The sequence below is a fragment of the Cibotium barometz genome, chromosome 39, assembly GCF_041138505.1.
Source record: "Cibotium barometz isolate CiBa-2024 chromosome 39, ASM4113850v1, whole genome shotgun sequence".
Taxonomy (NCBI): domain Eukaryota; kingdom Viridiplantae; phylum Streptophyta; class Polypodiopsida; order Cyatheales; family Cibotiaceae; genus Cibotium; species Cibotium barometz.
This window is the reverse complement of record NC_141084.1, coordinates 35,362,461-35,385,666: the sequence shown is the minus strand read 5'-3', so window position 1 is coordinate 35,385,666 and position 23,206 is coordinate 35,362,461. Positions and strand designations below refer to the sequence as shown.

Below are 23,206 nucleotides of genomic sequence, written 5' to 3'. Positions count from 1 at the left end.
CATGGTATCAAAACCCTTTCAACTTGCGGGTTGGGACATTATAGATCCTTCTTGTGAATATGAAGACCAAAATATGTGCATAGTAGTGTCAAAAAAACATGCTTTGTGGAGGTTAGGGATGTACTGCAAATACCATGGCAATGCTTTACAATTACTTGGTCAAAGACAGAGAGGAGCGAATTGATATGTTCGATCGATGCAATGCTTGAAACTCTTGCTTGGAGCTCCTTCCTCATGGTTTGTTCCTCGACCTCCTCACCTCTCCTTGGAGACCCAAATTGATCGATATAACGCTTGAAACTTCTCCCCCATGGTTTGTCCCCCCTATATATATTGGCACACATAAACCAAGATAGTAGAAGTCTTAGTAATTGTACACAGTCTCCTTATAAACAATCCACTTATTGTGTAGATCTTTGTACAATAAGTACTAAGATTGAATAGGAGCCTAGTGTACAAGCAAGATTAGTAATGAGATTAGTGGATGAAGCATGATGAAAATAAACCTAAGGAGAGATTAGCGAAGTAGGTTAGGGATTGATTAAGGGGGGTAACCCCGCCCTTCGTGTTCGAAACAGCGATATATGATGTCTACGCCACCGAGCTCGCCATAGCCGAAAAGAAAAGAAGAAAAATAGCCCTTTTTGCGTTCCATTTCCCTTCTCCTTCTTCTCTCACCTTCTTGCGCGTCAAATTGTGTGCTCAGTCATGGCGATCGCCTCCTCCCGAGATTTCTATTGAGCCAGTTTCTGCGCTTTCTTCTTTTCCCTTCCTTTGTTTATGCCCGTCAAAAGGGGAGGGTCTGTGCAGAGCTCGGCGATGGCGAGATTTTCTTACTTAGAGGTGTAATGCCAACCCGCAATGACTTGCGAGGCTCTGCAATTTCACCTCTAGCTCCATAGGCATGGTAAATTGTAATTTTAGATGCGAAGCTTGCCTCTGCACAGAGGAGTGCAGGCGAAGCGCACAATTAAATTGATTCGGCAGCTCGGTTATCTCCATAGCCATCATCACCATCGCCGCTCTCATCATTACCATCACCATCTTCTTCTTCGGCATCGCCGCAGCATACGAAAGGGTTTTCGACATTGTAGAACTGCGAAGAATTCTGGAATTTAGGGTTTCGGAACGTATGGTTATGGCGACGGATAGATATTGGTGCTGCGGGCAATGGAGCAGGTGAGAAATTGGCGATCTTCCCGCTAATGGCACACATTTCTGTGAATTGCATTCGATTACTCTTTCTATCGCCATCGCCATTACCATCGCCAACTCGATCTGCATCACTATGTCGCAGCTGCAACAGAGGCATCTAGCTTCAGAAAAGTGCTCAATTTCGTGAATGCGATGAAGCAGTCATCCTTTGAGAGCCATATCCGAGTTGCAGGGTACACACCATTGTCAAACGGAGGCAATTGCTTGATGATGATCAGCAGTGAAGCACCATCAGGAAGATGGAAGAGCCCAGAGGGACTCAAAGCCAAGAAAGTGAAGACCTTGAGCTCGCGTTCTGTCAAAGAGGAGGACAGAAGAGAGGATTGCTTCGGTCCATGTTATGAGACACGGAAAGCTCCATCTTCTGCTCCAGGTCCTTACCCCAGCTTGCTTGAAAGCAAGAACATGAGAACCATTAGCTCCCGCATTGTAATTGAGGACATGCAGAAACGGCACCTAGATGACAAAAATGATGTGGGGTTCATCGAGTCCAGCACCATGGCTTCTGAAGCTAGACGAAAATGCGTGGAAACTCACTTTTCAGAAAGGCCAATCAGGGCTGTGGGCTTCATGCCAAGACAGAACCAAAACATCAGCTCAATTATGTTGAAAGCCATAGACCCCAAGTTAGTGCTGGGGACGATTTTGGTAGAGAAATTGGAGTCAGGGCCACCATTTCTATGTGCCCGTACAGTAGACCTGCCCATAGCTAAGAAGCCACGGCTCACAGAAGCTCCTCTTATGACCACAGTCAGGATTCAAACATGCCACCCTTCACGTATAGGAACAGTTGCTACTGCTGCTTATAGTGGAAGTAATTGGGATAGTTCTGCACGTTTAGCAGTGAAGACTATGCTGGAACCTGTCGTTGGACAGATTGTTCCTGTGAAAGCAAGTTCACAATATGAACAGGAAATGAGAGGGGCTGGGCCCTCCGGCCTGAGGATAGCTCAAGAAAATGCTATCAAGTTAGCTCGAGAACATGCTATCAAGTTAGTAAGCTTACCATTTTCTGGGCAAGACACCTCAGATAGGGGGGCTGCAACCAGCTTCCATGGCCATTTGCGAGGTGCGGTGGAGGTAAAGTATCCTCAATTCACTGGAGAAGCTGCGTTGGCATTTGTAGGTATGAATGAGGAAAAAGAGGATAGGAGAGAAGGCCTACATGTAAATCAACTCTCCCCCGATCTGCAAAGATCTCAAATGCATTATAGGGATTCGCTCAATGGTAGTAGACAGGCTTCTCAGAACTGTGAATATCTCATCCTGCAGAAATGTTGGAGGTTGAAAGAGCACATCAAAGGAACCTCAGCTAGCAAATCAGAAGCTACGAGTTTCCAGGAAGCAGGTGAGGTCTTCAGAGAGCCCAAAACAGCTCAGAAAATGAAAGGAGTTCCAGCTAGCAAAGCAGAAGCACCTGTGAGCTTGCAAAAATCAGATGAGATCAGAGAACTCAAAGCATTCCAGAAAATTAAAGCAATCTCAGCTAGCAAAGCTGAAGCCATTAGTTTGCGAAAAGAAGATGAGGTCAGAAAGCTCAAAGCAATGCAGAAAATGAAAGAAATCTCATCTCTTGACCTTCTTGTGCAAGCGGCTTCGGGCATGGAACCCCAGCCCATGGACTCAGCCATGGAATGGCAAGGGCAGACTGAAGCTTCAGGAATCTCCTCAAATAAGAGAAAATCTCTAGGAAAGGCTTGCATTTCGCAAAAGAATGTTGGAAACTTGAGAAAGAGTGTGAAGGAGCATGTAATCGATGAGAAGGCGGGTGGGGAAGAGATGTTACCAGCGAAGAGATTCTCTCCAGGGGCATCCATGGGTGAACAGATTGATAAAGACGAGGAAATTAGTTCCTGTGCAGCGGGGTTCCCACAGCCTTTAGAAACTGATGTAGCAGGGCCGATTGTCTGGACAAAACGTGGAAGAGCTCAGGCCCTGCCTTCAAGGTTTCGAGACTCAGTATTAGAACCATGGAAGAAAGGTAGGAAGCGTTCTTTGGAAGATCAGACAGTTTCTAAGAGCTTTCCTCCAATAGGAAAGGCCACAAAAGAAGGCCAAGCAGCATTATGTGAGCCACTCGGTTCAACAGTTGAGCTTGAGGAGACGATGGTATCAGGTAGAAAACGCTCTTGGGAAGGTCAGCCAGGTTTTAAAAAGCCTTATGTTTTAGGCAAGGCCAAAAAGCCAGGCAGGGCATTATGCAAAGAAGTTGAGCAGCCACTTGATTTGGCAACTAAGGTTCACAATGAGAGAATGTGTACTCATGGAGAGTCAAGCGAGGCATCATATTTGTTTACTCAAATCCATACAGGGATGTCAATGTCTGCAGGTTTCTCTTCTTCTGGTCTTAGGACTTCAGCTGGGCACACTACAGCAATTAACATGTCCCCTGGCATTTCTGAGTCAAATGATGAATTGGGTTTGATTCCTGGAAGTGTTAAAAATGAGGCAACAGCAGTCATCTTGCATTGTCTGGAAGATTTCTATGTTGGAGATATAGTATGGGCCAAGTCAGGCAAAAGGAAAGACCCTGCATGGCCTGCAAAAGTTGTGGATCCTGTGAGAGAAGCACCTGAGTCAGTTCGGAAAGCTTGCGTTCCTGGACGTCTGTGTGTGATGTTCTATGGACCTTCAGCAGCAAAAGGGAGATATCGGGTATCAATTCTGCAACTCTCAACCTTCCTTTGAAACTCCTATGTGCATAGTTAACTCATAGTTGGTCTTGTGTGTGTGCATGCAACAGGACTATGCATGGGTACGCCAAGGCATGATTTTTCCTTTTCTTGACTACCTTGACAGGTGAGCATTTTGCAAGTTGGGCCTTGTGTGAAAACTTTTTCTGCTACCTTGCCCTTGCTGTAGGGATAAATTTGTGTGAGCAAAATATGCAAAATATCAGGCTGGAAGTAATGTTTATACTCTTGCCACAGTTATGGTGACACATGGTAATGACATGTGGCATGCAATTTTTCATGATGATGTCAACATGATTTTTTAAGCAGGCTGATGATAGCAGTATACACTCAACTTGTCAATGAGGTGATAGCTCAAGTGGTAAAGGTGATCACACATGAATCAGTCAGTGGGAGACCATTGGACTTGGAACTCAGCCATTGGGCATGGAAATCAGCCATTTGGCACATGAATCAGCCATTGGGCAACCATTGGGCATGGAAATCAACTATTGGGCTTGTAATTCAGCCCTTGGGTAACCATTACGCATGAAAATCAACCATTGAGCACATGAATAAGCCATTGGGCAACCATTGGGCACATGAATTAACCATGGAGCTCAGCTGTTTGGACACATAAATCAGCTATGAAACTTAGTCATTGGGCTCTTGGATAGCCATGTGAAGATATTTAAAAGGGCTTTGAAGGCATTGGAAGACCCTGGTGTGGGAACTATCCATGCTGTTTGGAGAGTTGTAACATGTCTTCAGGGGCCTTCTGGCTAGTTTGCAGATTAGAATCACTTGTGCATTGAGATGCAAGAGATAAGAGAGAGAGAGAGAATTGCAAAGTACACAGTATGGATATGGGTCCCAATATCCACTAAGGCCCTCCAACATGGATGGTGTATTTACTCTATTGCTGCAATCTGCAATGAGTACAATCGGGGTTGATGCTGCCCTTGACTGGACTTGACTGCTACTTGTGATGTCCTCTGTAGGAACACGCGGTTTCTAACGCACATGGGCTGCTGGAAGACTGCTGATCTAGCCGCCTTTAGTCTTATTTGCGTTGACCTTTTCAGATGCTTGTGTTTGCCTTCATTGAACTGTCTTGGACATGACTAAAGGGGTGCGCTTGGGTGAACTCTGAGATGGGGGGGGCCATGGGCACCGGAATGCCTCTTAAATGGTGCTGCCAGGGCTGGTCAGCCCTATACGACTAGGTCGTGGGGTGCAAGGGTGCTCAAAACCCCATCTGTGGGTTCACATAAGGGTGACCGGCCCCTTGGGCCATCTACCCGACCCATGGGCATGCAAATGGGCTGCCCAATGGCTGCCCATAACCCTTATCTATGCTTTTCTCACTATGCCCATATTTCAAATCTCCATTGTAGTTGCTGGTAGTGCCTGGAACTGTGGGGTTCACACACTACCATATACATGTGGATAAGATAAGCGTAGGTGGATCACACTTATCCAATGCCCACAACTCACTCATACCTTAATCTAATTCTCTACTGTAAGTTTTACAAATTAAATAAGCATAAGTCACATTATTGGGCATACCTACATGCAGAAATTACCTGCTAATTTTCCCACGTGTGCACTGTGTATATATAGCAACTAGTGGTTGGCAGTACATGTGATGTCGGCCAAATCAGAGGACGGCTCACACGTGTCCACTGCCCAACTGCCAACTGCCGCGTGGCACCTGGGCATGTCCAATTCTAGTGCACGCTGTCCACAGGCCTGCACATTGCCAGGCTAATGCCAAGCTGCTGCTTGCTTGAGAGACATGCCCTAAATACTCGTAGTGTGTCACATTCTCCATCCCAAGCAAGGAGGACTCAACATAGTCATTCTGCCCCGATGCATCACTCTGTGAGGATGACTCTGCAAACTCATCACTCTGACCCAATACATCATCACTGTGTACATTGTCTTTGGGAAGGGCCTCATCCTGTGCCCCAGCATTCCACTGTGAGAGATGACCCACCACTCCTGGCGAAGGATGGCTGAGGCGGAGCAATAGGCTGTGTCGCTTGGGGAGGGAAATGTAGTATCTAGAGCATTATTGTACCTCAGCACCAACATTCCCTTCTTCAAGTCTTTGCTTCCCAGCTTATCATTAAAAGCTTCAATCCTCTTTTGACTAATCATTTCATACCACTGAATAGCTTCCTCTCTTTCCAATAGTAAAGAATATAAACTGGTCAACCTCTTTTTCTCTTTCTCTTCTTGGGTCATATTATGTTGCAACAAAAAGTTATAGTAAAGAATATAAATTTATGGTAGCATCACATTCATTGGCAACACACAGTCGTCTCCATACACCAAATGATATGGGGTATAACCAGTAGCATTCTTTTTAGACACTCTAAATGCACATACTGCTCTGCCAAGTACATGTCCCAATCATTGGGATGATCTTCCACAAGTTTTGCGTTGCCTCCTACGACCCCTAGCCCTAGGGTAATCCTATGCAAAGTGGCCCATCTGGTGTCAGACCCGGCACTGGTCAGGTTGCTTCAAGGGACCATCAGGTCCTGGAAGGAGCTTAAAATCCTCAAAGGGCTCCTTGTCATGAGTCAACACCATAACCCTGGGAACAACATCAGCTGAGTGACTGCCTTGGCAGCAGCGAAGTGGGAAAACTTGGGATGGTGGGCACATGTAGGACCAGCCCAAAGGCTGCCCCAATGGCCTCCAACAATGGCCAATAAGCATGAGGAAGACGTGGGAATCCGAGTGTGATAGGGTAATGGTCTTCTTCGATAGGGTCGAAGTAGCTCATGACCATGGGATGCATGCGACATCCCCTTCTGCTTAACTTGACGGAACCAAGTAGTTTGTCAATAATGCCAGATAATCTTTGAACAAATTCTTGTCAAGCCACAGCCCTTCATGTGTCCCTCGGTCCTGCAACTTCATGAGGAACTGTCTTTCTCTTCCGCCAGAGCCGTACTTGAAATGATGTAAGAGGATCTATTCCGGAACCATAACTTCAGCTTCGTCCACTATGTTTGGTTCGTGTTCTTTGTGGATAATGTAGAGAGGAGGTCCTATATAAGGCTTCAACCAATTGACATGGTCCAACTGGGAGGTAGCTTCAGCTTCATAGAAACCTCATTGATCTTCTTTAGAGTGGGAAAGGGTCCGAAGCTCCGAAACGATAACTTTGAGCATCGCTTGCCCACCTGTTTCAACCTTTTCTTCATGATCCTGAGATATACCCAATCTCCTCCTGAGAAGATCACATCTCTTCTGTCCTTGTTGACGTGTTGAGTATAGGGCTCCTGCGCTTTACCCAACCTGTCTTTCATAGACTCCAAAATCTCTTGGTAAGACTTCGTCAATCTGTTAGCTTCAAGCACAGAGGATGTTGTCCTGGTCAAAAAAGACTGGAACGGTCTTCCAAAAGCAGCCTCATATGGAGTCTTTCAATGGCTGACGAAAACGAGTCAATCAAAACAGCTTGAACTAAAGGGAAAAACTGTTCCCACTTACCTTGCTAGACGTGGGCATAACACTTGAGCACGTTGAACGCCAATTGATTGTAAATCTCTGTCTGGCCATTCGTTTGTGGGTGAAATGCACTGGAAAAATTCAACTTAGTCCCAAAGTTTTCAAATAATGCCCTCCAAAAACGATTGGTAAACTTGGCAACACGATTTGATACAATGGTCCTAGGTATGCCACCTATGGGGTACAAATGCGTGATGAACAATCCTGCAACATCCTCGGTAGTAACGTTAGCCTTGCAAGAATAAGCATAACAAACTTGCTAAAATGATGAACAATTGTTAAACATTGTGTATTACGCTTACCGGGATTGGGAAGCAGATTCATCACAAAATTCATAGATATATCCTGGAAAGGTCCTTCGGGAATTAACAATGGTTGTAACGACCCTATTTTCTTCATGTGGGGAGAGTTTTCAACTTTTGACAAATCAGTCAGTGCTGCACATGTGCTGTCATGTGCAAGCATTGCCATGAACATTTCCAGAGCTAATCCAGAAGGGGCAGCCAAGAAAAACAGATTAGAGCTAGGATTTGGAGCACAAGGTGCATGCTAGTGTGGACTTGGAGCAAGGTTGGAGGGCATGAAGAGGAAGGCTTGTCGGCTGTACCAGAATTAAGCAAGAAGCTGTCGGCGGCTGCTTACAAGAGTGGTCGACTGAACTGGAGAGCAAGGCGGTTGCAAGCGTTACAGTTTATAGGGATTTGTGACCAGTCGGCTGGCCGACTGCTGGTCGGCAGCACTCCAATGTTCCAAGAGGGCTATAAAAGGCCACGTGTGGTGTTCATTGGATTCATTCATTCCTCTAGGGAATGGGTCCTTAGGGTCCAGCATTAAGACTAGATTTTGGGTGATGTTCACCTTTTGTATGAGGCAGCCTAGGGCTGTAGAAAACTACCTTTTTGTACTATATGAAATATACTGAATTTCCAGCCATCTCTCTCTCTCTCTACATATAGAGACGTTAATATATCATTTCATTTCATTTCATTTCTACTCTCTCTTCATGTCTGTGTTTTGCATCAGCTTGTTTCCAGTGCTGTTTAGGTGTGACATGCGGCAGGCTTCTGACTGCTCCTACTCACATGCGGGTGACCGTGGTAACCAAGCTATAGACTTAATTACTTATTAACTGAGCAAATACAGAATATCACACGGGAGAGAGAGAGATAATGCAAATGCAATGCAGACTATATTAATGATGAATGAAATGATTACAACAAAGATCTGCGGAGATCTAGGAGTAATGTCTGATGACGAGGATGATGGGCTAAATGATGGATGGCTGAACTTGATGTGGATGACTTGATGATGAATGCTTGATGCTTGAATGACTTGAATGCTGGATGCTGAATGCTGCTGATCTCCTTGATGCTGAGGACTCCCCAATGATGAGTGAACTCCCCAATTGATGAGATGGAATAAATGAGTAACCAAGCACTGAATATATAGCATTTTCATATGCTGGTCGGCCTCTGAGCTGCTGGTCGGATCTGTTATTATCCCATGACTGCTGAATATAGGAGATATGCTGCGTTTTATTCTTTATTAGCTGGTCGGGTTGCTGTCCCACAGCCCGACTGCATGCTGATGGGCTCTTCCACGCCTTGCTATGCTGTGCACATGCTGGTCACTGAATACATGCTGATGTCATGCTGATTACATGCTGATTATGACACCATGCTACTGCTACATGCTGTCTACGTGCTGCTTCCTGATTGTCTTTCATGCTCATGACTGACTACATGATGATGGTGCTGCTGAGGCACTTGGGATGGTCCTCTGATGCTCCCCGCGGTGCCATATGCCTGCTAAATGACTGCCTATATGTTGCTACATGATGCCATACTGTCACCAGGCACTGGTGCACGTGACATTAGGGCTGAAAGAAGACCCCCAGAGCTTCGGCGTGTTACATTGGTATCAGAGCATCAGGCTTAACAAAGCTAAACACTGAATCATTCCCATATGATGGTGTACAGGTCCAAGGTACAGGAAAGTACACAGATACGAAGCCCAAGGCAAGGAACACAGAATTGGGAAGAGCTCCTAGGAGGTTTGTTGGTGGTGTTCCACAAAGCCAGAGGGGATGGCAGTCCTGTGAGCCAGATAGGTTCTCGGGCAACGGTCCCAAGGGAGGATTATCCTCCAAGGGGTGATGTGAGAGTGCCAGACTCATTTCTCAGGAATGAAGACCAAGACAGTGTTCAGAGTCAGGGCAAGAATGGATTGGGGACTAGATAGAACAGATGCATAGATCTTATTATGAGACAGAGTGGTTTTTGAGACCAGGCCAGGTTTTCGGAGAAAAGGGTTGCCAGGGATGGATGGATGGATGACAGAGGGGCTTTGGGAAAAGAATGGGATGATGACAGTCATCCAAGAGCAGGTTGGAATCCCATCATCAAGTTTAGCAGAGGGGGATGTCATGTGCAAGCATTGCCATGAACATTTCCAGAGCTAATCCAGAAGGGGCAGCCAAGAAAAACATATTAGAGCTAGGATTTGGAGCACAAGGTGCAGGCCAGTGTGGACTTGGAGCAAGGCTGGAGGGCATGAAGAGGAAGGCCTGTTGGCTGTACCAGAATTAAGCAAGAAGTTGTCGGCTGCTTACAGGAGTGGTCGACTGAACTGGAGAGCAAGGCGGTTGCAAGCGTTACAGTTTATAGGGATTTCTGACCCGACTGCTGGTCGGCCAGCACTCCAACAAACTTTTAGGTGGATATAGAAGGCATAATCAAACTTTGAAACGTGCAGAATTTTGGAATGAGATGGGATTTTTAGGGAGAGGCCCTTTAATGTTTTTCTTGTGTATGGTGTCCCAAATTAAACTACGTGTCCAATGTGAAGGCTACAAGTCAAGGTAAACTAGGGCAGCCCATGGTAAACTAGGACAAAACCTGGGAACGAGCGCTCTATGTAAAGTAAACTAGGAATTAAACTAGAAAGAAACCTAGGAATGAGCACTCTATATAAAGTAAACCAGGAAGTAAAGTAGGCAAGCTAGTAAAGTAGAAAAAACCTGGGAATGAGTGCTGTGCTGTGTAAAGTAAACTAGGCATGTGTTCCAAGAGGGCTATAAAAGCCCGCGTGTGCTGTTCATTGGATTCATTCATTCCTCTAGGGAATGGGTCCTTAGGGTCCAGCATTAGGACAAGATTTTGGGTGATGTTCACCTTTTGTATCAGGAAGCCTAGGGCTGTAGAAAAGTACCTTTTTGGACTATATGAAATATACTGAATTTCCAGCCATCTCTCTCTCTCTACTCTCTCTTCATGTCTGCCATCATCAGCTTGTTTCCAGTGGTGTTTAGGGCTGAAAGAAGACCCCTAGAGCTTCCGCGTGTTACATGTGCAAACACGTCTCGCCTCATTCTGGGCTAATGAAACTGCCGCTCTAACTTCTCTAAGTCGAGTTCTGTTGGAATATATATCATCTCCAGAGGTTCTACATACACCTTTTCATGCTTGTATTGGTCATTTTATGAGACCCTGCATTTGCATATTTTTAGCAGATATTATTTGGGATTTTTCTACCATTTTTTAGGCATTTTATAGCATTTTTATGCTACAAGATGTGAGGGCAAAAGGACGAAAGGACCAGATGTACGAGAGATTAGAGCAAAACAACACAGCATGAAATAGGTGAGTGAGTCTATATATAATGGTGAGTAAACATATGTACAAGAGCCCTCTGATGTGAGATGACTCTGAGTAGTAGACCAGTGCAGAAGCAAAGGGGATGTTGAAGCCGAAGCACGGTCGGTGATGAAGGCTCGCGTTTATGTGAGGCAAAGGCACTCGGAGAGGTGGTCAGTGTTGAAGGCTCACGTGAATGGATGTGGAGGCACTCCGAGGTGGTAGTGGGGCAGCGGAAGGTGAAGTGATGATGATGTCGAAGATGATGCAGACTTTGGTGTCAAGGGTATTGCGGTACCTGAATGGTGATGAAGAGCAGAGAGGGCTGCTGTCCCGAGTGGTGCAGGCTCTGGTGACGAGGGTGTTGCAATACCTGAGGGGTAATGAGGAGCAGAGAGGGCTGTCGTCTCGAGTGGTGGAGGTGGTGGGCAGAGTGTGGGCTGCTATCCCAAGATAAACTGTAGAAGAAAAACGATGATACATTGTAGCAGAGAGTGGGCTGCTATCCCAAGATATGTAGTGATGATAAAAACGCTGAGGTGCTGTACTGTGTAGCAGAGAGGGCTGCTATCCCATGAACTGAAGATAAAAACACTGATGTACTGAAGTGTAGTAGAGAGGGCTACTGTCCCATGAGCTGATGTAAAATGATAGTATGCTGTACTGTAGCAAAGAGGGCTGCTGTTGAAACCGGCCTTCAGAAATCTGACGGGCGGTGAAACAAACACTCGCACACAAAACACTTCTTCATCACCCATGGGGACCTGGAAAAGGAAACAAACAGGGGGAGCTAGAGTGCTCCTGCAAATAGTACAAGGACACCGATTGGCCCCAAAACGCAGTGGCGCCCCTTGCGGTATTTCTTTACTTGATCAAAATTTGAGTACAAAGTACAACTCGTAGAATCCTCTACCAATAGGATTCCTCGAAGCTTTCACCCAAGACTTCCAAATAAGAACTCTCGTTATTATAGCAAAGCATTCCATAGAGAAGGCACACTTGTACAACACCTCCCTGCTTGAAAAGGTCTTCTTCATTGCTACCATGGATCTCTCAAACCCTTTCCAAAACAGCAGTAGGGCTATACCAAACCATATGTCCTTCCCTATTTTTTTTTATTTTTTTTATTTTTTTGGGAAAAACGATCCTTCTATTAGTTAATGAGAAAGCGCCATAAGGCTACAAAGCTCACCTCACAAGGAGGGATAAAAACACACAGTGAACACCTGAGCTCCACCCCCGTGGCTGGCCGCTCTCTGGGGGGGGGCTACCTAGTAGTACATGCGGGAGGTGAGGAGCCAAACTGGAGGCCTGTAGTGCCAAGTGACATCCTCGCCCCTCGCGATGAGGAAAGGGCCAGGCTGCCAAGTGCGGAGGAAAGCCTTGCGGCGACCTCTCATGCGATCCGAGTCGCCCTGAGTTTCCCCCCCAGTGTCCTCTCAAGGTGTGAATGATGTCCACCCAGAGGGCCTGTATGACCTCCGCCGGTGGAGTCGCCTGGCGGTCAATGGCCTCCTTGCATCGGGCTCTCCATATGTGCCAAGCCGTCATGCTGCTGATCATCTCCCATCTGTGCCCGTCCCCCTCCTGGGAGACTGCCGAAGAGAAGTCTGGCGTCGGAACCACCGCCATCGCCCTGTCAGAGACCTGGATGGTCGCACTGCCAGGGACGTCCTCATATCCAAGGGCCGGGCTGCTGTCCGTGGCCCAAGCCACCGCACCCCATGTCACCATCATCTCACCGGGCGAGCCTACAAAAACCATCCTGATGTTGGGGTAAAGGCACTATGCCCACCCTTATAGTGTGTACAAGCCCATAAGTTATAGTACATAGTACACTTAGTACTTTTAATGTACTAAGTGCACTATGTGTACTAGTGCAATATACATGTGTGATAGGGGAGTCACACACTCATGCCTTATGAGTTGACTTATCCCCACAACTCTCTCTCTCTCTTGTTCTTCTCTGTGTATGTCTCCCACATGACCTAACCCTAATTCTCCCACACAACTGGTATCAGAGCTTTGGTCCCTCCCTCTTCTCCTTGATGGCTCCTGCTGATTTCTGTCCTTCTGTTCTGGTCGTATTCAGCCCTGTCATGCTGGTCGCCTGCTGAATCCCTCTTGGAGCTGCCTGTATCCTTTCTGGTCGCCTTTTTTTTTTCTGCCCAGCCAGTAGGCGTGGGCTGGCTCAGCTGCTGCCCAGCAGCTGGGCATAGGCAGCCCAGCCATTGTGGGCTGCTCAGCTGCTGCCCAGCCAGCAGTGTGGGCTGCCCCAGCTGCCCAGCAGCCACGAGCAGCCCTGCAGAGTCATTTTCAGCACACAGTAGCTGTTTTTTCAGCATACGCAGAGAAGCAGGCAGGTCTCAGCAGCATTAAAGTGAACATCAAAGCATTCAACATCAGCAAGTTTCGCCCCCCTCACCTGCACAGAACAGAAGCAGCAATCATCAACCCCTCTTTTCCTGCAACAACAAAAACCCGCCTGCAAATCAGAAAAAAAAACAGAAAATTACAAGGTGTCGAATTGCTCAATTTTGAGCAAAATTGGCAAAATTGGGTGACATTGGTCACAATCAGGATCAATTTGCAGGAAATTGGTCACAATCAGGATCAATTTGCAGGAAATTGAATGTCGAAATTTGGGGCTTTTGATGTAATTGTGCAATTAAGCACTCATACATGCTGTATGATGTGAAAAATCGCACATTTGGGCAAAATTGCAGCAAATTGCAGTGCAAATCAAGGGGCTTTTGTGCCGATTTGGTTGATTTGCATGCAGGCGATCGCATTTGATGCTGTGGATAATGTGCTGATGCCTTATAAGCACTCAATGTGCCTGTAAATCAAGGGGCTTTCATGTATTTGATGTATATGTGGCCAGGAGGAAGCATCGTGAACACTCTGGATGCCTTCATGTGCGTCAATGTACCATGTATGATCAGAAATTGATCTCAAATCAAGGGGCTTTCATGTATTTGATGTATATGTGGCCAGGGGGAAGCATCGTGAACACTTTGGTGGATGCCTTCATGTGCGTCAATGTACCACGTATGATCAGAAATTGATCTCAAATCAAGGGGCTTTTCAAGTTTGTATGCTTGTTGAGCTTGGCAAAGCAGCAGGCAAGACATTTATGCCTTGAATCCTCAAAAATTAGCTTGCAGTCAAGGGGCTTTTGCCCAATTTCTGTTCAGGACTGTTGTATGCAGTGTACGGGACTGTAAAAGTCTGATTTTCACTCATTTGGACAGCCAGAAGAGCATTTATTGCTACTGTACCTGCTGGTACAGATTTGGCACAGCTTTGTGCAAGTTTTGGCATGGCTGTACACTGTTTTGAGTGACCAAAAGGTTCAATTTCAGCTGCTGTACTTGCCGGTACAGGTTTGGTACATCATTGGTGAGCACTTGGTACTGCTGTACAGTACTTTGGAAGGGCAACAGAGCACATTTAAGGTGCTGTCCAAAATCTGCAGCAACCAGATTTTGGTGATTTCATCACATAAAGTGGGAGAAAAGTTGCATTTGTGCTTCCGCAGTGGGAGATAAAGCTTGGGAGAAAAACTGTGAGCACTTTGTGTGCTTTTGGTGCAGTGTTTGCACATTTTGCAGGGAGTCAGGCATTGACAGGTTGCATTTTGCTATGGCAACCACAGGTGAGAGCTCTTCATTGCTTCATATCAAGAAGCTTGAAGGCTCGCATAATTATGATATTTGGCAAACCCAGTGCTACAATGTGTTGCTCCAGAAAAAGCAGCACAAGCCTATCAAAGAAAGGGGTGTAATGCCCGCTTCTCTTACTGCTGAAGAGTGGGAAGATATGGATGAGCTGGCAAGATCTACTATCATGTTGTCTGTGTCAGACTCTTTACTTTTCAGCATTCGTGAAGAGAAGACAGCTTGGGGAATGTGGCAGAGATTGCAGGACTTGTATGCCCAACAAAGTGCCTCAAGCAAAGTGTATTGGTTGAAGAAACTCATAGGTCTTCAGATGAAGGAAGGGGCATCTATGACAGCCCATCTAAATGAGTTTAATGGTATTGTCAGCCAGGTCATTAATCAAAAGTTGGCAATGGACGATGAGTTCAGCCACTTTTCTGTTATGCACTTTGCCAGAGAGTTGGGACACATTCAGGACAGCCACTAGCAATTCGCATGCTATGCTGTCATATGCAGATGTTGAGGGTGCTCTTCTTCAAGAAGAGATGAACAGGAAAAACAACTCTGTTGGAAAGTCCAATGCAATGAATGCACGTGGGAGATCCCAACAAAGGGGAAAAAGCCAAGAAAGGGGAAGGAGTAAGTCTCGCTCCAAAAAGGATTTGGAATTCCATTATTGTGGCAAGAAGGGACACATTAAAAAGCAATGCTACAAATGGAAAAATGATCAAAAGGAAAAGGGAAAAGGCAAAGACAAAGAGAAAGATGAAGCCAAAGATGTAAAGCCAAAGGGCAAAAGTGGAGTCAAGATTGAAGAAATCAATGTGTCACATGCAGGTGGCAGTGAGGATGAGGTCCTCTTTACGTCTTCACTTGATGCCCATTCACTTCTTACAGGTGGTCATGGTATGCACTCATGGATCATTGATTCAGGTGCCTCCTTTCATGTCACAGGTTGCAGAGACTTGTTTGTCAGGTATACTGCTGGCAATGAAGGAGTGGTTTATTTGGGTGATAACCATGCATGCAAGATTCTTGGCAGAGGTGATGTGAGGCTTGTATTTTCAGATGGCTCACAGCTTATGCTCCATGATGTCAGGCATGTGCCTGAGATCAAGAAGAATCTGCTTTCTACTGGACAGCTTGATGATGCTGATTATGTTACCACATTTGGTATTGGAAAGTGGAAAATTAGTAAGGGCTCACTGGTTGTTGCCAGAGGCTCTAAGGTGGACACTCTTTATTTCATGCATGCGGGTGTTTGTCACCATGCTAATGTAAATGCAACCGAGCTGCCGGAAATCTCTATGTGGCATAGCCGGTTGGGACACATGAGTGTCAAGGGAATGGAGCAATTGTCTCGTTTGGGTTACTTGCCTTCTCTAAAGTTTTTCAAGTTTTCAGTTTTGTGAGCATTGTATATATGGTAGGCAACTACAGTGCCCCCACAAGAAAGCTCTTGGACAGAAAGATGCTCAATTAGAGCTTGTGCATACAGATGTATGTGAGATGCCTCAGCTTTCTTTGGGAGGGGCAAAATACTTTGTGTCTTTTATTGATGATGCCACACGCAAGGTGTGGGTCTATCCTCTTCGTTTGAAGAGTGATACATTCTCAGTGTTTCAGAAGTTTGTTGCTCTTGTTGAGAATCAAACTGGCAAAACACTGAAAGCTTTGCGTTCCGACAATGGTGGAGAGTATATGTCCAAACAGTTTCAGGACTTTTGTGATGCTAAAGGCATCAAGAGGGAGCTCTCTACTCCTCATGATCCTCCACAAAACGGGACAGCAGAGAGGATGAACAGGACCATACAGGAGAAGGTCCGTTCTATGTTGTCACATGCTGCGTTACCTCATGGTTTTTGGGCTGAAGCTGTTATGACAGCCGTTCACCTTATAAACAGGTCACCTAACACGAGGCTTGGTGGAAAAGTGCCAGAAGAAGTATGGACAGGGAAGCCTCCGTCATACAAGCACTTGAGAGTGTTTGGTTGCGTTGCGTACGTGCACATACGCAGGGAAATGCGCACCAAACTTGATCCTAAGTCTCACAAATGCATATTCCTAGGATATGGTGACAGAGGTGAAATGGGGTATAGACTTTGGGATCCCATGAATAGAAAGATCATACGCAGCAATGATGTCATTTTTGATGAAACATGCATGTATAAGGAGCCTGCAAGGCAACAGGAGCCTGGCAGAGTCATCTTTGATGATGATGGACATCATGGACAACAACAAAGGGCTGTAAATCAGCCATTACAGCAGGAAAACCAGCCCTTAAATGGTGCTGAAAATGGTCCAAATGGACAGCCAGAGATGGCAGAAGATATCCCTATGGATATACCACAGTTGGAGGAGATACCGGGCATGATTTTTCAGCCTTATGGCATGGAACAGGAGCCACCAATGGGTGATATGCAGGCTGGACAGCAACCTGCAAATGATGGTCATTGGGTACGGAGGTCCACAAGACCCTCCAGAGCCCCTGACAGGTTTGTTCCAGGGGTTGACTACTTGATGCTCACTGACTGTGGGGAGCCCTCATGTTATAAAGAGGCTTTACAGAGGGCAGACAAGGCTCTATGGGAGCGTGCCATGAAGTCAGAGATGGATTCTCTGCATAAAAATGGAACTTGGAAGTTGGTGCATTTGCTTGCAGGCAAGAAAGTTTTGCCATGCAAGTGGGTTTACAGGCTCAAAGTTGCACCAGATGCAAAGCCAAGATACAAAGCCAGGTTAGTGGCTAAGGGCTTCAAGCAGGAATATGGTGTGGACTTTGAGGAGATCTTCTCTCCAGTGGTCAAAATGACCACACTTAGAGCTGTGTTGGCTTTGGTTGCGCATGATGATCTGGACTTGATTCAGATGGATGTGAAGACTGCTTTTCTTCACGGTGATCTCCATGAGGAGATATATATGCAGCAGCCAGAGGGTTATGCAGTGAGTGGAAAGGAGAAGCTTGTATGCAAGCTGAAAAAGAGTCTTTATGGGCTCAAACAGGCACCAAGAGAATGGTATCATAAATTTGATACATTCATGAAATCTCAGAAATTCAGGAGAAGTGACATAGATCACTGCTTGTACACCAAGAAAGCTTTGGATGGCAGTCTAATGATCCTCATCTTGTATGTTGATGATATGTTGATTGCCGGGAAATCTCGTAAGGAGATGGATGCCTTGAAGCAGAGGCTGCATCAAACCTTTGATATGAAGGATTTGGGTGATGCAAATCACATCTTGGGTATGCGGATACTTCGGGACAGAAATCAGCATGTGTTGTATTTGTCTCAGAAGGAATACATTGGCAAAGTCTTGCAGAGGTTCAATATGGATGGGGGGAAGAAGACTTTCGTATGCTTCAGCTTGTGGCAGTCTCATGTATGCCATGGTTGCTACTAGGCCGGACATTGCATTTGCAGTGGGAGTGGTTTCTAGATACATGGCCAACCCTGGCAAGAAGCTGTACATGCTGATTTTTCTTTTCCTTCATTTAAGGGCACTTTGCCTTTAAGTGGGAGGTTGTTGGGGTAAAGGCACTATGCCCACCCTTATAGTGTGTACAAGCCCATAAGTTATAGTACATAGTACACTTAGTACTTTAAGTGTACTATGTACTATAACTTATGGGCTTGTACACACTATAAGGGAGTACTAAGTGTACTATGTACTATAACTTATGGGCTTGTACACACTATAAGGGTGGGCATAGTGCCTTTACCCCAACAACCTCCCACTTAAAGGCAAAGTGCCCTTAAATGAAGGAAAAGAAAAATCAGCATGTACATGATAATATACAAGGCCATATCACCTGAGAGCGCGCTGCCAGACCTGCTGTGCCTGTGGGCAATCCCATAAGCAATGCCGCTGCGACTCCTGTGCATGGCCGCACCGAGGGCAGGATGCTGGGTGTCTGCCAAAAGCTAGCCAGGCCCCCACAGCCAGTCCTCTATGCGCTGTAAGCCAGAGAAAAAGCGTCACCTTCCGGGGCCGGAAGCTGGCCCAAAGGCGCTGCCAGAAGTCCCTAAGAAAGGCAGGGGAGAGCCCCTGTCGCCGCTCGGCCGCCGCCGGGGTGCCCGCTATCCTGTGCCTCTGAATCCGCCGCCCAAGCCTCGCTGTGTACTGAAAAAAGGGGATGCCTGGGTTGGTAGGGGCCGAGTAGGGATCTCGCCAAAACCACTCACCTGGATCCCACTAAAGGCGAATAAGAGGCCTGCTGTCCCAAGCCCATAATCTCCAAGAACAGTCCTCCCCTATCGAGGCCGGTGAGGGGTCTACATGCCACTGTCTCTGATGAAAGCTGACCACCCGCACCCTCTGAAAAATACAACCCTGGAGCTCATCCAAATCTAGTCGTGTCCTCTGAAGCTGGCCACCCTCTCCCACTTCGAAAGTGAGTGGGGCGACTCTCTCTGCTGTGCCGCAGAACGCTAGAAGGATCTCATGCCGAGTAAAGACGCCCATCCACTGTGGAGGTGGAGGGTCCTGTACGGGGGTCCGCCACTCCCGGGGGATGGCCGCCTCAATGTCCTGCCTCGTCAACTCTCTGCCCCTCATCCCGTTGAGTCTCCTCTCCTGAGCCTCTAGAGGCAGCTGCTGAAAACATATCCAATCGTCTAGGGACTGGGCTGGGCCGGAGCTCAACGGGCCCCACGACACGTGAGACCGCGATCCAACCATATGACCACTGGGAAGTCGGATCAAGGGGTTCCAGATCAATGGCTGCCTCAGGCGCTCCTCATCGGTGCCCGGGGGAGTCTGGAAGAGTGACGGCCTCAGATGCGCCCAGGCCCTCAGAAGGCTAGCTACAAGAAACTCCTTCCACGGCTCAGCGCCTGGTAGGAGGCCACGAACCACCAACTTGCCAAGCAGAGCTCGGCTTTGGCAAATAGGATCAATAATGCCCAGGCCGCCTCTCTCCCTCGGCTGAGTGATCACAGCCCATGCCACCTTGGCCCTGGCGGGCCGCTTGTCCCCACCGGACCAAAGAAAGTTCCTGATGAGCCTCTGCACCTGGCCAATGCATGCCCGAGAGAAGGCCCAGCAAGAAGTGATGTACCACATGGTAGCAAGCAGAACCTGGTTGGCCACAACCACTCGGCCAGCCAGAGATAAACGAGCGGTACTCCAATACAGAAGCTTCTTCCGAATGCTCAGAAGAAGGGGGGCTATCTGCTGCTCCGGAGATATGTCAATGCCCACATAGCATCCCAAATAGCGCACTGTAGTGCCGGGGGGCAGCCACTGAAAACCATCAACTGGCCTCCAAGTCGGGGGGGGCATAGAACTGACCCACAACCCACACGACTTGTGCCAGTTGATCAAAGCACCTGAAGCTCTGCAAAACTTGTCCATGGCTGAGGCGAAGCGGCGGAGGTTCTCCTCTCCTCCCTGAAGATAGACAGCAGTGTCATCCGCAAACTCCGAGTCTAGGAGCTCCTCCGAGGTGCGGATGGGGAGCTGGAGGCCCCGCAAACCTGTATCCTGTGCCGTCAAAAAAGTGCTCATGGCCTCCGCCACAAAAAGAAAAAGAAAGGGCGCCAAGGGGCACCCCTGCCGCACCGAGCGCGAGAGCTGGAACCTCTCTCCGCGCACGCCCTGTATCAGCACACCTGGCTATGAGCCGATGTGTAGAGTGCAGAGACCCCACGGATCCACTGATGAGGGGGGAAGCCCATCCTCTCCATAGTGCCTTCCAAGAAGGCCCAGTCCACCCGATCATAAGCCTTCTCGAAGTCGAGAAGGAGCACTGCGAGATCCTCCTGCCGAAATCTAGCCAAAGCCGTAGCCTCCCAGAAAGAGAAGATGTTATCCAGGATGCTCCTATCCTGGATGAAGCCTGTCTACGTGGAGTGGATGATGTCCGGAAGGTGAGGCTGAAGCCGCCTGCTGATTGCCTTGGCTAGGACCTTGTAGGCCGTGCCTAGCAAGGTGATCGGTCTCCACTGTCTAATCTCCAGTCTGTCTCCTCCCTCTTTGGGGATCAAGTGAATCAACCCCTCTGCCATGCTGTCCGGCATGTCTCCCGACTCCATAATCTCCTGGAATGCCAATCTGAAACCCCTATGTAAGAGACCCCAGTACCTCTGGAAGAAAGCCACTGAGAGACCGTCCTCCCCTGGGCATTTGCCCCGAGGAAGTGCCTGAAGAGCCTCCTCCAGTTCCGTATCCGAGAAGGGGGAGAGAAGGGAGTGCTGTAAATGGGCCGGCACAACCGGTCTCGTGAAGCTCCAGACTGCCTCCCGAGCCTCTCTCACCCTGTCATCTGCTGGCTCAGCAGAGAGCAGATCCCTGTAGAAATCTGTGGCTATCGCCCGAACCCTGGGGGGATCCACCACAACCTGGCCATCAGCCTGCCGAAGACGCCTGAGACCCTCTCGTCTGAAGCGGGGCCCTGTCGCCTCAAAGAAATCTCGAGTCACTCTGTCTCCAGCCTGTGTCCAAAAAGAAGCCCGAGCATGGAATCGGAACTCCACCCTCCTCTCCTCGATGGATTTGATCTCTGTGCGAGCTGACTCCATCTGCTCTGAGATCCACGGGCTCGTAGGATCCCTCTCCTGGAGTCTCTGAAGGGACGCTAGACTCCTCCGCAGGCTCCTCTCCTGCTCTCTGAAGGCCTCCAGACGGTCCAGGGCAGCCTGTCTGAGCATCCTACTGATCTCCTGCAAGCCCCTGGCAAGATCGCGCTGGCTGCCGATCCTCTCCTGAACTGCAGCTCCTGCCAGACCTGCTCAACTCTGGTCGCAATCTCGGGCTCCTCTATGAGACAATCTGGAATCCGGACGCTCTGGCCTCGCTCTCCTCTCGTAGGGTCCTCGATCCGGAGAAGCACTGGAAAGTGGTCTGAAAACGAGGAGCCTGCAAGTATGCCCACCGTGCCACCTCTATCACAAGCCCACTCATCAATGTAGAACCTGTCCGTGCGGGAAAGGTTAACTCCTGTGGCCCGTCTATCCGAGCGCGAGAAAGATAAACTCCCCTACAACCTGCCAAACTCCGAGAGAGTCCACGGATCCTGGCCTCTCACCTGCAGCACTAGTTCCTCCCAGGCAGCGAGCTCCGGCCCATGAATGGTCTCCTGGCTACCCCCCATCTTGTCCTCTGCATCTCCAGCATGTTGCAATCCCCCCCTAGGCACCAATGGTGTGCCATGGGGAGGGACTGCCTAATGGTGCTCCAGAACTCGGCTCTCCCGGTCGCCCCATTAGGGGCGTAGAAGTTGAGGAAGCCAATGCGGTCTTCCCCAACCCGAAGGATGATCCATTGCGCTCGACCACCCTGGACCAGAGTGCCAGAATCCACAACCTCGGATAGAAGTTGCTCGCTGACTGAGATGCATACTCCACCCTGGTTCCCCTGGGAGCCATATGCCGGTGACCAAAAAGTGTGACTCCTGCCTGGCAAGATCTTCCCGCAGGTGCGGGTACGCCCGGCAGAAAGGTGGTGTTCCTGGATGAAAAGGATATCTATGGGTCCTCCAACGAGAGCCCTCTGGATCTCCTGGCGAAGTCTGCCCCGACCAATGTAGCAGCGATGTCCACCGAGACCCTGGATGTTCCATGAGAGGATCCTCATGGATGAGCTATGGCAAGTGAAGCAGCCGCCACTGGCTCACCCCTCTCAGCCGGCCCGGATGATCTGCCCTCCACTCTGTGAGTCTTGGGCGCCGGCTTGGAGGGAGAATAGTCACTGTCTGTCCGGGTGCGGAGTCTCTCCAAAAAAAGGGTGACCTGTCTCTGTGTCCAGCCCCACTCCGCCTTCGCCCTGTCCAGGGCATAGGTGTGAGACCAGTCCTCTGCATATATGTATCGAAAGGTAGGCTGCACCCTCGGGGCGGCATGGAGGAGAATCAGTAGCACCGCCTCAACTGAGGTGTGGACCGGATCCGCCCGCCAATCTCCTATGCCAAACAAGCTCATGCGGGCTGAGTGTAATCGGGTCTGCAATAGGTCCGTGAGCCCCAAGTCACTGAAGTGGTGAGAAAACTCCAGTATCTGATCACGCAAAACTTCCTCTACAGAGTTGCAATCCCATGCTGTGTCTGGGGCAACACTGAGAGGAAAGGAGAAAGCCACCATGCTGCTCACCACTGAAGGAGAACGAGAGGGATGGCACACCACGCAAACTCGCAAGGGCGCGACCAGTGTCTCGAACGGGCCAGCATCCAGCTGGAGGCACCTGAAAAAACCGTAATCCACTAGGAGCCCCATCACTCGCGGGGGCCCCCCAGGGGAGGCCGGAGAGAACTCTGTGGCAGGCGAAGCTAGGATCGCCATCTCCACCGGCCCGGAGTGGCGGTGGAACAGCTGCTAGACTGAACTCTGGCCTACCCAGCTGCGTTGCCCGGGGGCAGTGGGTGGTCTGGCGAAGTATCCTGGAGAGGCGGAGGGAGGGATGGGGGCTCGCGGAGAGGAGGGGGGAGAGCAAGGAGAGGATGGAGAGGCATCTGCCAGAGGATAGGTGTCAGGGGGGGCCGCCGGGGGAGGCGGGAGGG

At 48.5% G+C, this 23,206-nt stretch overlaps 1 protein-coding gene across 1 annotated transcript in view; it reads left to right on the top strand.

Moving 5' to 3' along the window:
* The first annotated feature begins 463 nt into the window (after positions 1-463).
* Positions 464-23,206, top strand: part of LOC147616027 (histone-lysine N-methyltransferase ATX5-like) — a 92,614-nt gene continuing 69,871 nt past the window's right edge. The window contains exons 1-2 of the mRNA XM_086778669.1: positions 464-3,870; positions 3,959-4,014. Coding sequence (XP_086634795.1) covers positions 1,348-3,870; positions 3,959-4,014 — 2,579 coding nt within the window. The 5' untranslated portion in view covers positions 464-1,347. The remainder of the gene's footprint in view (positions 3,871-3,958; positions 4,015-23,206) is intronic.